This window comes from Equus asinus, chromosome 5 (genome assembly GCF_041296235.1).
Source record: "Equus asinus isolate D_3611 breed Donkey chromosome 5, EquAss-T2T_v2, whole genome shotgun sequence".
In the NCBI taxonomy this organism is placed as follows: Eukaryota; Metazoa; Chordata; class Mammalia; order Perissodactyla; family Equidae; genus Equus; species Equus asinus.
Genome location: NC_091794.1, coordinates 23,296,640 through 23,310,186, shown reverse-complemented (window position 1 = coordinate 23,310,186; position 13,547 = coordinate 23,296,640). Strand labels below are relative to the sequence as shown.

At 39.5% G+C, this 13,547-nt stretch overlaps 2 protein-coding genes across 10 annotated transcripts in view; one reads left to right on the top strand and one right to left on the bottom strand.

The window, feature by feature from the left end:
* The window catches only part of HSPBAP1 (HSPB1 associated protein 1), a 72,314-nt gene that overhangs the window by 48,422 nt on the left and 10,345 nt on the right, over positions 1–13,547 (top strand). For 2 of the 7 annotated variants that reach the window (XM_070508981.1, XM_070508984.1), the window contains exons 7-9: positions 126–236; positions 364–834; positions 3,969–5,804. In XM_070508981.1, coding sequence (XP_070365082.1) covers positions 126–236; positions 364–834; positions 3,969–4,136 — 750 coding nt within the window. In that variant the 3' untranslated portion in view covers positions 4,137–5,804. Of the gene's footprint in view, positions 1–125; positions 241–363; positions 1,245–3,968; positions 5,805–13,547 lie in introns of those variants that run through there. The other 5 variants (XM_044771484.2, XM_014829543.3, XM_070508980.1 and 2 more) reach the window with 4 other exon arrangements.
* Positions 5,517–13,547, bottom strand: part of PARP14 (poly(ADP-ribose) polymerase family member 14) — a 41,770-nt gene continuing 33,739 nt past the window's right edge. Inside the window, exons 14-17 of one of the 3 annotated variants that reach the window (XM_014829541.3) lie at positions 12,909–13,508; positions 11,455–11,588; positions 6,356–6,530; positions 5,517–6,012 (exon numbers count right to left, since the gene is read on the bottom strand). In XM_014829541.3, the coding sequence (XP_014685027.2) occupies positions 5,726–6,012; positions 6,356–6,530; positions 11,455–11,588; positions 12,909–13,508 (1,196 nt within the window). In that variant the 3' untranslated portion in view covers positions 5,517–5,725. Of the gene's footprint in view, positions 6,013–6,355; positions 6,531–11,454; positions 11,589–12,908; positions 13,509–13,547 lie in introns of those variants that run through there. The other 2 variants (XR_011503181.1, XR_011503182.1) reach the window with 2 other exon arrangements.

Here is a 13,547-nt window from a genome sequence, read left to right as displayed (position 1 = left end):
TCCTTCTGTAACAGAGTTTCTATTAATGAGAGAACAGAACACACAATTAAGAGAGACTCTATTCTATTTGAAGCCATGAGACACAGAGACAAATGAAGAAACCTGTATTTTTTTAATCAACTTAGGAAGAAGATCACCAGGCCCGGGTAGAAGAGGCAATCACACGCACACTTGTATGTGCCCTGAAAACTGCAGAGGATCCGCACAACACCAGAGCTTGGTTAAACCCAACCGAGGTAGGTCGCTTCTGCTTTTCATCGTGGCAGTTAGTTTCCTACGATAAGTCAACCCCAGCTAGCACATTTGTCTTCCAGGTTATGTAAGTGCATATAACCATTCTAAAGGGTTTTCCTTTTTCCTTAGGTAGAGGAAACATCTCATGAAGTCAATTGTCGCTACTTAAATGGAGCCGTTTCTGCCTTTTTTAATCATTACCGAACATCTAAGGTAATAGAAATGCAAGCGCTGAGAACAAATGGGGAAGAATTAAATGTGCACAACCACATGGAGGTGGGACAAACAGGTCGCCAGAACTTAACCTTGGAAACAGTGAAACAGGAGGCAGCAAGTCCCTTTGGCCCTGATCTGGTTCCTGTAATACAGAGTCCTGAAGAAGCTCCCTCAGAAAGAGGAGGCATATTTGAAAGTGACGGTAAAGACTTTCTTGGCAAAGATGGAGAACACTTTGGAAAATTGCATAATACCAAGAGGCAACGAAGGATGAGTAGAAGTGAGAATGCAATTGTGGAACAAGTTGCTTCACATGGTACTACGGCCCCTTCTCAAACACTCATTTCTACAGATGACTTGCTGGACTGCTTGGTGAATCCACAGGTAACCAGGATAGTGGCACAACTTTTGATACAAGGAAGAAATTTGTGATTCTAATAGAAAATGACTTTTTAAATAATATTTTAAAATATCTTTTAAATAGTATGATTTTTAAGTAAAAGAACAGCAGAAGGTCAGTTTGCACATGCTTGTAAATGTACATGTTCTCACCTGGTTAAATTTCAGCCTCTTGCCACCTTCTTGCATGCACGTTGCTCTTTGGCCACACTAGCTCTTTGTTATTTGTAGGCCCTCTTTCCTCACTGCCTTTATCTTTCCTCTCCCATCCCATCCCTGCAGCCTATCTCAAATGTAAGCCCCAAGTATTCTCAACAGGAAGTAGTCTCTCCATCAGCCTCAAACAGGGGTAAGCCTGCTGCTTGTTTTTGTAAATAAAGTTTTATTGGAACGCAGCCACGCCATTCATTTACATATTGTCTCCAGTGGCTTTAGGGTTACAGTGGCAGAATTGAGCCGTGACAGATTGTATGGCCCGGGAAGCTGAAAATATTCAGTGTCTGTCCTCTTTAGAGAAAAAGTTTGCCAACCCCTGGCCTGTTGTATCCATTGGGTGGATTCTAGCCTTGATCCGAAGTGATCACACTTTTAGCACCTGCAGAATTCTCACTGGTTAACCCCTGTCATCCAGAGCAGGATACCAACCAGGAGAAGAGTAGGTGGGGGTCCAATATGAGGCCTCCTTCGGAAGGAACTGGGACATCTAGGAACACCAGTCCTGACAATCAAAAGGACTGGGTGCTGCTGCCTTCTGAAACTGACTAAAAGCTTGGTTTAGTGAAATTGATCCCGCTCTCATTTGCAAGAAGATCTGGGGATAATTATTACCATTACTGTGTAACTAAGAATTTCAAAATTAAAAAAGCATATCGATCTCTGAGTAACCATTCATGAAACAAATACATAACAGAAAAGATACGCAAAGTCACCTTTTAAGATGACTTGACTACTTGCCCCATCCTTCTCATGCTTTAAACTGAGGGTATCGATAAATCGGAAGACAGTGTATGCCTTCCAGGAGAGAGAGTGAAGGAGGTGTTATGTGAACGTGCTCAGGAAGAGTCTGAAGAAAACCCTTCTGTACCACCGTCTGACCACTATCTATTTACCTATTTATTTGATAATTGTCTATCTCCCCAACCAGAATGTCACTGCACGAGGGTTTGGACTGTTTTGATTATTGCTATATTCACGGAGTCTTGATCAGTGCCCAGCCATTATAGCTGCCTGTTAAATATTTGACTGAGCAGATCTGAAAAAGGAGACCTCTGGGGGCCGGCCCCGTGGCCGAGTGGTTAAGTTCGCACGCTCTCCACTTTGGCAGCCCAGGGTTTCGCCGGTTTGGATCCTTGGAAGGACCCACAACTAAAATATACAGCTATATACTGGGGGGATCTGGGGAGTAAAAAAGCAGAAAAAAAAAAAAGATTGGCAACAGTTGTTAGCTCAGGTGCCACTCTAAAAAAAAAGGAGACCTCCTTGGCAATACTCCATCAAATACATTGGAGCAGACGATGTTGTCACCAAGAGTAAGATGTCTCTTACCCTGAGCAGGTATATCCCTATACTGCAGAAATAGACATATCTTTATCTTCATTTTATTTTTTATATTTGCTACTCCTTTGACCACTGTTTTTCAAGTTGCAGGTTGTGACTCATTAGTGGGTCATAAAATCAATTTAGTGGGTGAGACCAGCATTTTTAAAAGAACAGAATAGGTAATTTTAGTGAATTCAACAGTAAATGTAAGTATTATTTTGTGAAACTTGGCCAGGAAAAATATTTTTGTGGGGCGAATATACTTCATAAAACTTTTCAGTTCTATCTGTGTATACAGGGCCTGATATAAAATGTGTATTTCTTTTTTTTTTTTTTAACAGGCTTAATTCACTGTATGTTGTTTTTCTTAGTGTAGGCTGGGATCAGAAAAGTTTGAAAGCTGTTCTGAAGCAAGGCATTTAATTCAGTTACAGGCATGGTCTTTGCCATGTGGAGACCTGGGAAGAGAGTTAAAACAATATGAATGGATTTCTAAACGTAAAGAGATCCTGGCTCACTTTGAAGGGGGAGTGGGAAGGTGAGAAAAGATAGTGAAAGGGGGAGGCTGTCAGTCACCAAGAGAGCTGGGTCCCATTTCCTCCTACATTTCTCAGATGAGCATGCCTGAATGAAATCAATTAGTAAATAAATACTTTGACCCTCTAGAGGCCGAGGAGATTAAAGGATACAGGCTCGGTGTTACAGCTAAAGGCACAGTATCCACGTAATGGCAGGGCCCACCTAGCCAGCAGGCACAGTAGGCACAGTGGCTAGGGCCCATGAGCTTTTAGAAGTCCACAAAAATAGTTTCTTTTACAATAAAAAAAGGAATATAATACAGCCTCAGTTACATTCATGTTTATATCAATACAGTTGCAAAGTATAATTTTTACTACTTTTTATAGAATAAGGGACCCACAAAGGTAGAAGTGCCTCCAGCTCATGAAAGTCCTAAGCGGCTCTGGGTATCAGGGATGTCAGGAGCCTTTGAGGGGGCTTCTTAAAATGCAGATTTCCAGGCCCCACTCGAGCTAGAGAATCTGACTCCTTTGCCATGGGCCAGAACTTGCAGGCTCTGCAAACACCTCAGGTGATTCAAATACCCAAAATGTTAAGAATCTTTGGCCCTAGCTTAGACCTCCAAGACCTAGCTCAGGCTCGAAGTGGACTTGTTTTAGCAGGGGCTACTTGCTGTGGGCAATTAGCCCTTCAGATTTACTGAACTAAACCTGTACTGTGGCCTTCCTGTAATTTTCAGCTGAATCTGACTGATAGGCTGAGGATTCCTCGCTGCTGTCTTGTGCAGTGTGGTCTTCTGTCAGCAACAGCCTGTGTTTATCATCAGGCTCTCCTGTATTTGCCTTTAAGGATAAAGATGTTTACCACCAAATGCCATTTTCCAAGTATTTTACTCAAAAAGGAGTAAATGACATATTCCTTCAGTTTGAGGATAACTATCACATTTACTGACCAGATCATTCTACTTTGGTGCAATACACTCTGATATTTAGCCTTGCCCTAAGTTCACTAAACCACTGGAGAACAAGACCAAATTCACAGCTCTCCTTTTTATTTCTTAGACTCACTGTCAAGCCCGAGTTCAAATGGCAGTGGCTGGGAAGGCACTCATAAGCAATAAGGAGACTTTATCAATCCACTTAAAAAACAAACAGCACAAACAAGAAAAATTTCAAGACAGCTGTGTTAATGAAGCAGCAACTGTGGCCCTTTCAGCCTCCTCAGCTTGAAGTGCAGGCGTTCCGGCAGTCAGGGAAGAGCACCTTTATCTTCCTAGCAACTCCTAGCATGCAAGGGCACCATCTGCACTGGCTCTGCGTGGGCATCGGCTCATGACCCTTGGCCTACAAAGCTTCAAATGAGGAGACTCTACAATAGAAACCAAAAGCTACAAAGAAAAAGCCAAGGGAATATGAGAGTAATTCACAGATTGTCTGAGATGTTCCTGAATCAGTAACGTTACTCTAGAGGCCATCTTCTGAAGCAGGAAGAGCAAAGGGCTTGATGACACAGAGACCAAGATGCAGTTCCTGGCTCTGAAGCTGTTACCTAGGTGACCCCAGGCAAGGAAGCTTCTTGCACTCTTAGCATCAGTCCTCAGCTTTAAAATGGGGATATAAGTCTTACCTCACAAGATGGTTTGGGAGAATATAATAAATACTGTCTGTGAAAGCAGCTATTAGACTACGTGGTACAATCTAGATACTCAATAAACAGTGTTTGAACCTGAAATTCGCCTGGAAAAGTTAAAAAAACTTTTCTTTACCATCCATTAGATACGAGTTAGCAAATTAGCAATATGCTTAATTCCTTTGGTTTATTTATGCACAAGGCTTTAAAAGTATCAAAAGCTAGGCTGCCAAGGAAAATATGCTATTTAAAAACCTTACAATTCATTTAATCTTAACATAGTAGAGGATTTCATATTGAAGATGTAGCAGGCTTTATCTCACTGTTTTCACTGGGCAAAACTAAGACCAGTGAGTAGAAGTTAGAAGAAGGCAGATTTGGGTTCAACATAAAAAGGACCAATGGAGCCAGGACTACGGGCTGCACAACTCCATGGGACACAATTCCCCTGGACCACAAGCTAGACCACAGCCCCAGGACTGGGCGGGTGCAGCTGCACTGCAAAGCCAGAGCCCAGAATGGAGCTGTCCCATGTGTTATGGGCTGGTTCTTGTAACCAAAGTCCCCTGTCAAGGAATCTGCTCAATTTGAGGCAAAGTGACAAGTCAAGGGTGTTGAAGAGATGGTTCCTACTTTGGGTAGGAGTCCAACTAGGCTTTTTCATTCTTAATTGATTTATGAAACATTTATGGAGCATCTAGTAGTGTACATCAGGCACGGACCTCAGCCCACGGATAAAAAAAAATGAGTAAGACACCATCCCTGCCCTCAGGGAAGAAAGCAGTCCCACCCACTTAGGAATACTGTGCTCCCCACAGCAATATGGCGTCCTGGCGGGATACCAGCTGTCTCCTTCAGCAGCAGCTAAAATTGCATGGCTGTGCCCTCTGCTTTTAAGACTAATGTTATTCTCTCCTTCCTGAGAATACAAGCCTGTTCTACAGTGTGATGTCCACAGTTGGGACACAGTTGGGACCAAGTTATCTGATTTAAATTCTCAAATTTATTGCTCTCAAGATAGCTTCTTTCCAGTTATGAAATGGAAGCTGAAGAAAGTATGACTTCAGTGACAAGGATCCTTTGATCTTAGGAAAAGCTGTTAAGAGAAAAAAATAAAATCTAAAACTTGTTTTACAACTAGATATGTGTAGATGAATAACGTCTCCTGTGAGGGATACCAAAAATGTTACTATCTAAAAGTAATGAGGTACTCGGGGTAAGCCTGATAGTCATAAAATACGACAAATAAACTTGGATTCTGCATGTTATCTGTGACTGTGTCATAGAGGTCAGTAGGATTTTGAGCGTTTTTTGGAGGAGGCACAATTAATCCCTGATATCCACACGTGTAGACTCCAGTAAGTACTCGCACATAATACATATGTTTTTTCCCATTACTGTCTGGTCTGGAGTATGTATTATGGGCAGAATAATTGGCATTGACAGCAAAATAGGTTCCCTTTCCATATGCCGTAGCTGTGAAGAGAGAGAAAAAAAAAATTTTAAGAATTTTCATTTAGTCTATAATTTGATATGTTGACCCAATATACCAAATAATGGTAAATTAATGTTCAGTCCTTCTCTGTAAAGCTTCTTAGAAAATTTTTCTTTGTGTTTTCAATGAAAAAAATCATTCCTCCATCCCAGAGGGCCAGTCAGTCCCTTTGGGATGAAACATACAGAGTCCAACCCGAAACTCTGGCTGCAACATGGCCCACTAATCATAAAGGAACAAAATGCAATCCACACTGTCCCTAGCCAGTCCGGGTTCTCATGGCTGACACCTCGTTTGGAGCAGCCAGATTACTTGCTTCCTTACCATTCTTTCCAGCATAACTGCGGTTAAAGCCATTTTGGTTAACATGTGGCACTGAGCCAGCATCTGTCCCGTGGAAGAGCTGCTGCTCATTTGTTACATTGACATTCTTGGCATCCATGGTTTTTTTCTTTGCCTGGTAGCTATTCCAGAGATCTAGATTCTGGATCCTCTCAATCTGCAAATCCATAAAGAAAAATATTCTGTCAGTGACAAGAGCCCTTGGCAAGATACAACCAATGAAACATGACCACTATGTTTTACAAGTAAAAATTAAAATAAACAGCAAATTCAATGCCAGACGGCAGCTTTGTGCATTCAGAAATCTTTTTAGATCCAGTGTTCCACAAAAATAGGCCTTGGGAAGAATGTTAATTTAATTTTTAACATCTTTTATGCACCACATGACAGCAAACAGTGTTTAGGATCTTAAGTCCTCATTATGTGGACTTGGCCAACGAAGCCTCTCCAACTCCCGCTGGTCACCTTCACTCTAACAACTCCTGTTGCTGTCCACCTGACCTCTCCCACTTCAGTCCTTCTGGGGGACTGGTTTACCTAGCCATGTTCTACCAGTGGGAGAAGCAGTAGAGTGTCTAGTCAGGAAGGAAATTAATTAATGAAAATTAATCCCTAATCTAGTTGGAAGAGTCGGGCATGAATCCCAGGGCGGGGGCTTCTGGTTGCAGACCAAAGTGGCCATGCTCTGACCATACTCTTTGGACAGTGGCCTCCAGGGCTGTGGTGGACACTCCTTGGGTCCTGGATTGCAGATGAGTTTCTAAACTCCCCTAATCCCCAGGTAGTGGCAGTTTCATAAGGTTGTCCTGGGAAAAAGTGAGGTGTGAGGGGGGCTAGGCCTCTCATGGAAAGGCACAAGGTGAAGATTCCATTTTGTCAGAATCTTTGTCCATTCTAGAGAACTCTCGAGTTGAACACTATTACCTACCTTCATCTGGATCTTTTTTTTTCAGTTTTGCATTTCCTATTTTTAGTTAAGATACAGTTTGCTCTCTAGTTCAGTCTCAGCATTGTCATGTGTTTTGTTGATCTGTTTAAGATTCTAAAACTTATTTTTCCTTTTCCCCACAACCAAGTTTCTAATCTTCAAACTGCCTACTTCCATTTTGTTTCTATTTACCTTAAATTTTATTTATTTGACTCATTTTTTAAAAGCCTTACAAATGTCTTCTTACAGAGTTTTGAAACCCTTCTTAATTTTAGTCTTTTCATTCTTGTTTCTCACCCTTTTTTAGTATAGAGGTAAACCTTGTTTTATTGCACTTCACTTTATTGCGCTTTGCAGATAACGCATTTTTTTACAAGACCCTCCACCAGCAAAAAGATTACAACTCGCTGAAGGCTCAGATGATTGTTAGTGCTTCTTAGCAATAAAGTATTTTTTAATTAAAGTATGTACATGTTTTTAAAGACACAATGCTATTGCACACTTAACAGATTACAGTATAGTGTGAATGTAGTTTTTATATTGCACTGGGAAACCAAAAAATTCATGTGGCTCACTTTATTGCAATATTAGCTTCACTGCAGTGGTCTGGAACCGAACCCCTAATATCTCTGAGGTATGTGCTCCTGAAGCAAGCACTCACCCTTTTAAAATTTAATAAATACACAAAGAAAGGAATTATTTCAAGTAATTTTGAACACAGTAGTCTGATTCTATATTCCTAGTGGGATAAATCCTAAGGTAAAAAAAAAAAAACCACTGCAAATAAAATCTTAAATTTACTTAGTAGGTTTCTTTTCGCAGCAGACTTCTGGCTATGGTAGACTACTACTTGTATCAGACCAGTCCTCTTGCCAACAACTACTAGAAGAGCTGTGGGGGAAAGGTTTATTTGAAGGCAACAAGGATTTGATGGGCTAAGTTCCCAGAGAGTAAGGAAGTACAGAGAGAAGCAAAGTCAGAGACAGTAGAATAACTTCTTCAAAGCACTGAAAGAAAATAACTGCCAATCCAGAATTCTGTACCCAACAAAAATATCCCTCAAAGAATGAAGGAAAAAAGACATTTTTCAGACCAACAAAAACTGAAAGAATTCATCACTGCCAGATCTATACGAGAAGAAAGCCAGAGGAAAAATGATCTCAGATAGAGGCATGGAAATACAGGAAGGACTGAAGAGCAGTGGGATGGAAGGGTAAATATGTTGGTAAATATAAATAAATACTGGCTGTATAAAAAAATGAAAGTGTTTTATAGGGTTTCATATATACATAGAATTAAAATACATGTTAAAGTTAATACAAAAGGCAAGAGGGAGATAAATGGGGTTAGTGTCCAAAGTTCATTGTATTGTCTGGGAAATGATAAATATACTAATATGCATTAGAGTTTAATAAATCACAGATGCACACCTTAATCTCCAGGTAACCAAGGAAAGAACTGTAATAGAAGGTATAATCAACAATCTAAAAGGAGATGAAAATGGAATAAAAATACTTAATCCAAAAGAAGGTAGGAAAAGAGAGAAAAAGGAGCAAAGACTAGATATGATAAATAGAAAACAAAGATTAATATGGTATATTTAAACCAATACAGCAAATACATTAAACAGACTAAGTAGTCCAATTAAAAGATAAAGATTTTTAGACTAGATGCAGAAAAAACTCAGGTATATGCTGCTACCAAAAGACATCTTAAATATACAGTTATAAGGAGGTTAAAAGAAAAAGGGTAGAAAAAATACAGCATGCTAACAATAATCAAAATAAATCTAGTGTAGCTATTTTAATATTGCTAATAATAATTTTGGTATCATAATTTTGAAACAATTTTACATATACTGTAAGATAAATAAGACAAATAAGTAAATATATAATATGATTAGGAACCAAAATTTCTATTGTATAGGAAAAGAGACATAAATATAAAATATAAGAAATTAAGAAAAAATCTACGATATTACATTTTCATTGAAAACATCAATATGAACTCATGATTTTCTTAGCTCTAGCCATGAAAGAGCCTGGGAGCAATAACACCTCAGGAGCAGTGAGCACCCAGCACACAGATCTTGGTTTCTCACTACCATTCCCAACTAAAAGGAATCAGGGCTTCTTAGAGAAAAGTCTGATTCCAGGGCTCAGACAGGGAAAGTACAAGGTGAGCTGAAGAGATCTTGTGCCAGAAAGTAGAGAATGTTCCAAGATCAATGGGGTCATCAAAAGGACATGAGAGCCAACTTCAGAGGGTCCCTACTAGCCAAATGTAGGATAATTTGTGCCTCTAAAAGAATAATCATTGTAAATATAACTTACTGAATTTTTTAAAAAGCAAAAGGGAAGAAAATTTCTTCTTTACAAAAATGACAGATAATAAATGTAGAAGGAATGACAGGATTAGAAAATCACCATTTGCAACCTCCAATGTAATAATGAATTTGGGAAAGGGTCATCAATGAATGATGTTAAAGTCAGTTGGTAAAAGGTTGTTGAGGAAAAGTGACAAAATATCATCCAACAGATTACCTACTGATTCCAGTGGAGAGAGATGGTGGTCACCACCCTAACTAGTGACCAAACTTCGCATCATTAATAGTGGGACAGGCTTATCCCATGAGGCTTCTGATGTGATGTATCACCTATGAAATATTCTTGCAAAGAATATTTATCTGAATTTACCCAAGCCCTTTCAACCTAACTCCCAACTTACCAGAAATAAAGAGGATAGAGAAATAAATTAAATGACACCATGAGGAATCAGACAAATCTAGAATCTATAAGAAAACTGGCTTGGGTCCTTCAACAAAAAAAATTAAGGCAAGAAAGAGCCAGAATGTGAGACATTCTATAACACAGCAGGCTTGAACACTTGAAAAATTTTTAAAAATTCAGTATCATGAAAAATTATTTTTTAAAATGCAGAAGTACCATTCTAGATCAGAAGAGATGATGGAGACATGACCAAATGCACTGTAACAACCCAGATTGGGGAGAGTTATAAGAAAGCTGTTTTGAGCAGTTAGAGAAATTTGAATATGGACTCTATATTGGATATTATTGAAGGTATGGTATATATCTTTGTAGGACACTTCAAATCTTTTTTGAATTATTATGTGGTTAACAACATAAATAAACAGAACGGTGGCAGTGCAAATAGAGCGTAAGAGAAAATTTGCAAAAAAAGAAAATGGAGCCTTTATTGGCAGGCTCGTTATTCTGGATCAAGGGAACATACTCAAAGATCTCTGGCTTTATTCAGAAAGTGATAGAACCAAGGACAGAAATGGGGAAGGAAGGGGAAAGATAATTACTTAGAGATGATGAGTTAGGTTTTAGGGAAATTGATTTAGCAGAAAGATATTCAGTGGAAATTTTTTAGGCCACTGGGAATATGTTCCAGAGCTGGAGTCAAGGATCCAACTTGGTGATGCTGATTTGGGGGATATCAACATTGAGATAATAGATGAAGCCAAGAAGGGTAAAACTCTCACCTGGTGTAGTGCCGAGACAGAAGACCAACGTTTAAGTCCTGTGGGTAAAGCTAAGACTAGAGGTTTGAAAGAGAAACAGATACCAGTGATACTGAAAGGAAAATTAGTTAAAGAAGGAGAAGAAAGCATCAAAATAATATCGTCATAGAAATCAAGGGAAAACATAATTTCAAAGAGAATATTAACATTTAAAAGTGTAAGATGCCAAAATAAGTGAGATGAACAAGGAAAGGACCATTGTATTTATCAAGGAGGAAGCACTGTTGATCTGCGAATGGCAAGGCAGAAGCCCAGAATCCTCATCAGAGGAGCCTCCACGTGCCTGTGGTGGTTTGCTAGTTATCAAATGGAACTCTGAAGCCATATCTTTGAATTTTTGTTAGCTTGCATCACAAAGTAAATATGTGTCTTCAGTACTCTAATATCATATTACAATCTAAGATAGTGTAGTAACTGACACAAGAATTTCAATGTCTCTAATTATGGTGACATGAGTAGAATCTAGAATCTAAAATCTAATTACCATAAAATATTCTAATTCTGGGTAAAACCATGTGATAGGAAGTGAATGAAAATGTATTTTTCCAGGACCATGATACCCCTTATTTTCACCATTAAGAAACTCCATGTCAGCAGAAGGCTTACCTTCTCTATGGTGAAGTTTGAGCAGGTCTGATTAAACTTGCTTGCCACAGTGGTGTATTCTGGATGACCAGGCTGCAGCTCAACCACACAGACATTCTGCTGCTTCATATCACTCCAGTGTGGAGGGAGCTCAGCTGCAAAGTAGACATTTGAGGACTCCCTCACACCTGGGAAGGCTCATCTACATAGTCCACATTTCTGGTATGCTTTGAAAAACTGACTATCATTTGTGTTCTTGTTTTACAATCTCCTAATTCAATGTATTCAAGAAGTTCCTTAACTTTCTAGAAGAAAGCTTTTCAAAGCATGGACCACGGACAAGCTACATCAGAACCAACCATAAAGCTTATTAAAAACAAGAGCAACAACAACAACAGATCTGTCAAACCAGAATCTCTGAGGGATGGAACCCATGCAGCTGCACCTTAACCAGTTTTGATCATGCTCAGATTTGAGAACTGTTGGTGTCGTATAACTCAGCTGCATATTCTGTTCAGTCTCTAGTCTGTTATAATTTAGTAATTTAACAATAAATTACTTTCCTACAATGTTTTAAATAAATAGTCACTATTGTCTTGTTTGCAAGTGCATGGGATTTTGCCAGAATTCTCCACCACCACATAGCCCTCTACATCTATTCTTTCATTATTCTTCAGTGTCCGTAAGAGTTGGGTGGGCGGCAGGTTTTGCTATGTGGCACATTCTGGGAGCAGCTCTTTCTCCCCTTCTGCTAAACATTAGGATACTAGATTTGTCATTTCCCCAGGGTTGCTCAGAGTCTGACTTCATTCGCACCGATTTCACAAGAGATGAAGATAATGTACTAGAAGCCAATTTACTAGTTCTCAGTGGGGGACTTATGTGGTTCGAAGGCGGGAGTGGCTGTCTTCACAAGACAAGATTTCCCATCTTGGGGAGTAGATCCAGCCAGAGAATCTGAAGGCTGCTTCCTGATGCATGTGTCAAGGAACCTTATGTTCAGGGTAAAGGAGGAAGTGACTTCTGGGAGAAGATCCTATAGGTTCCTGATCCTCTCTGGGTTATCAGTCACAGACACAGAGAATGCCCACTTTCTGACCAGGTTGTCTTCTCCCTTTGGTTCTAGAAAACCTTGGGCCACTTTCCTTTAAAGCCCATGGCTTTCCCTCTCCTGACTGAAGAAGCCAATAGCTCCCCAGCAGAATTGGCTCTGGGAAGCTTGTAAACTGTAGAGATGGGAACAAATGTAAGGTTTGGCTATTGCCACCATTAAGATGGTCCTCCTCAGGCTGTTGGGTGCACCCATACTATATTTTCCTGGCCATGATGTAAGCCCCTTAAGCTCAGAGACCACATTTTCTATTTTATTCCATAACACTTACTTGAATTTTATCTACTTGAATACAATTTTGATGTACGTACAAAATACAAAGTAGGTGTAAAATAATGGATTCAAGTATAAAAGTTTGACTCACCTTCTGGTTTTGTAAGGCGCTGAACAGATAGTTGGTATCCATTTGCATCTGTAGCAGTGTTTGTGTTCAAGTCGACTGTGTAGTGCTGAGAATTAATTTTGACACTAACTGTCTTTCTCTTTGCTTTTCTTGCGTCCTCCAATTTCAGATTGGTTATTTTGTCAAAACTATGGGAAGTGGTATTATCACTATATTGCCATTCTATAAATTCACTGACAGCATCTGCCCGGGATTCCTGTTCTTTGTCTGACCTAACTCTCTTCATCATTTCCTCAATTACATCTCTAGCCTTCATCACATCTCTGGTAATTCCAAAAACCTCAATCAAAGGTCTTTTATTGTCCATGGAAATGGAAATATCTAACTTCTCCTGCAGCTCCTTCAATTTCCCATATTCCTTTTCGTAAAAGTCTTTGATACATTCATCTTCACTGGTGTAACTGCACTGGTCCTTTTCAATCAGATTCTGTATCCAGGAGAGGGCATCTGCCACACATTTTACATTTTCACCACACACCTGAAAGATGGCTGATTCTGTTTTCTTTTCCAAAACCAAAGGTTTCTGTTTTTTGGGAGATTGCCTTGATAAGCCAAAATATGCTAAAAAGGAAAAAAAAGGAAGATTAGCTGTTTCTTTTT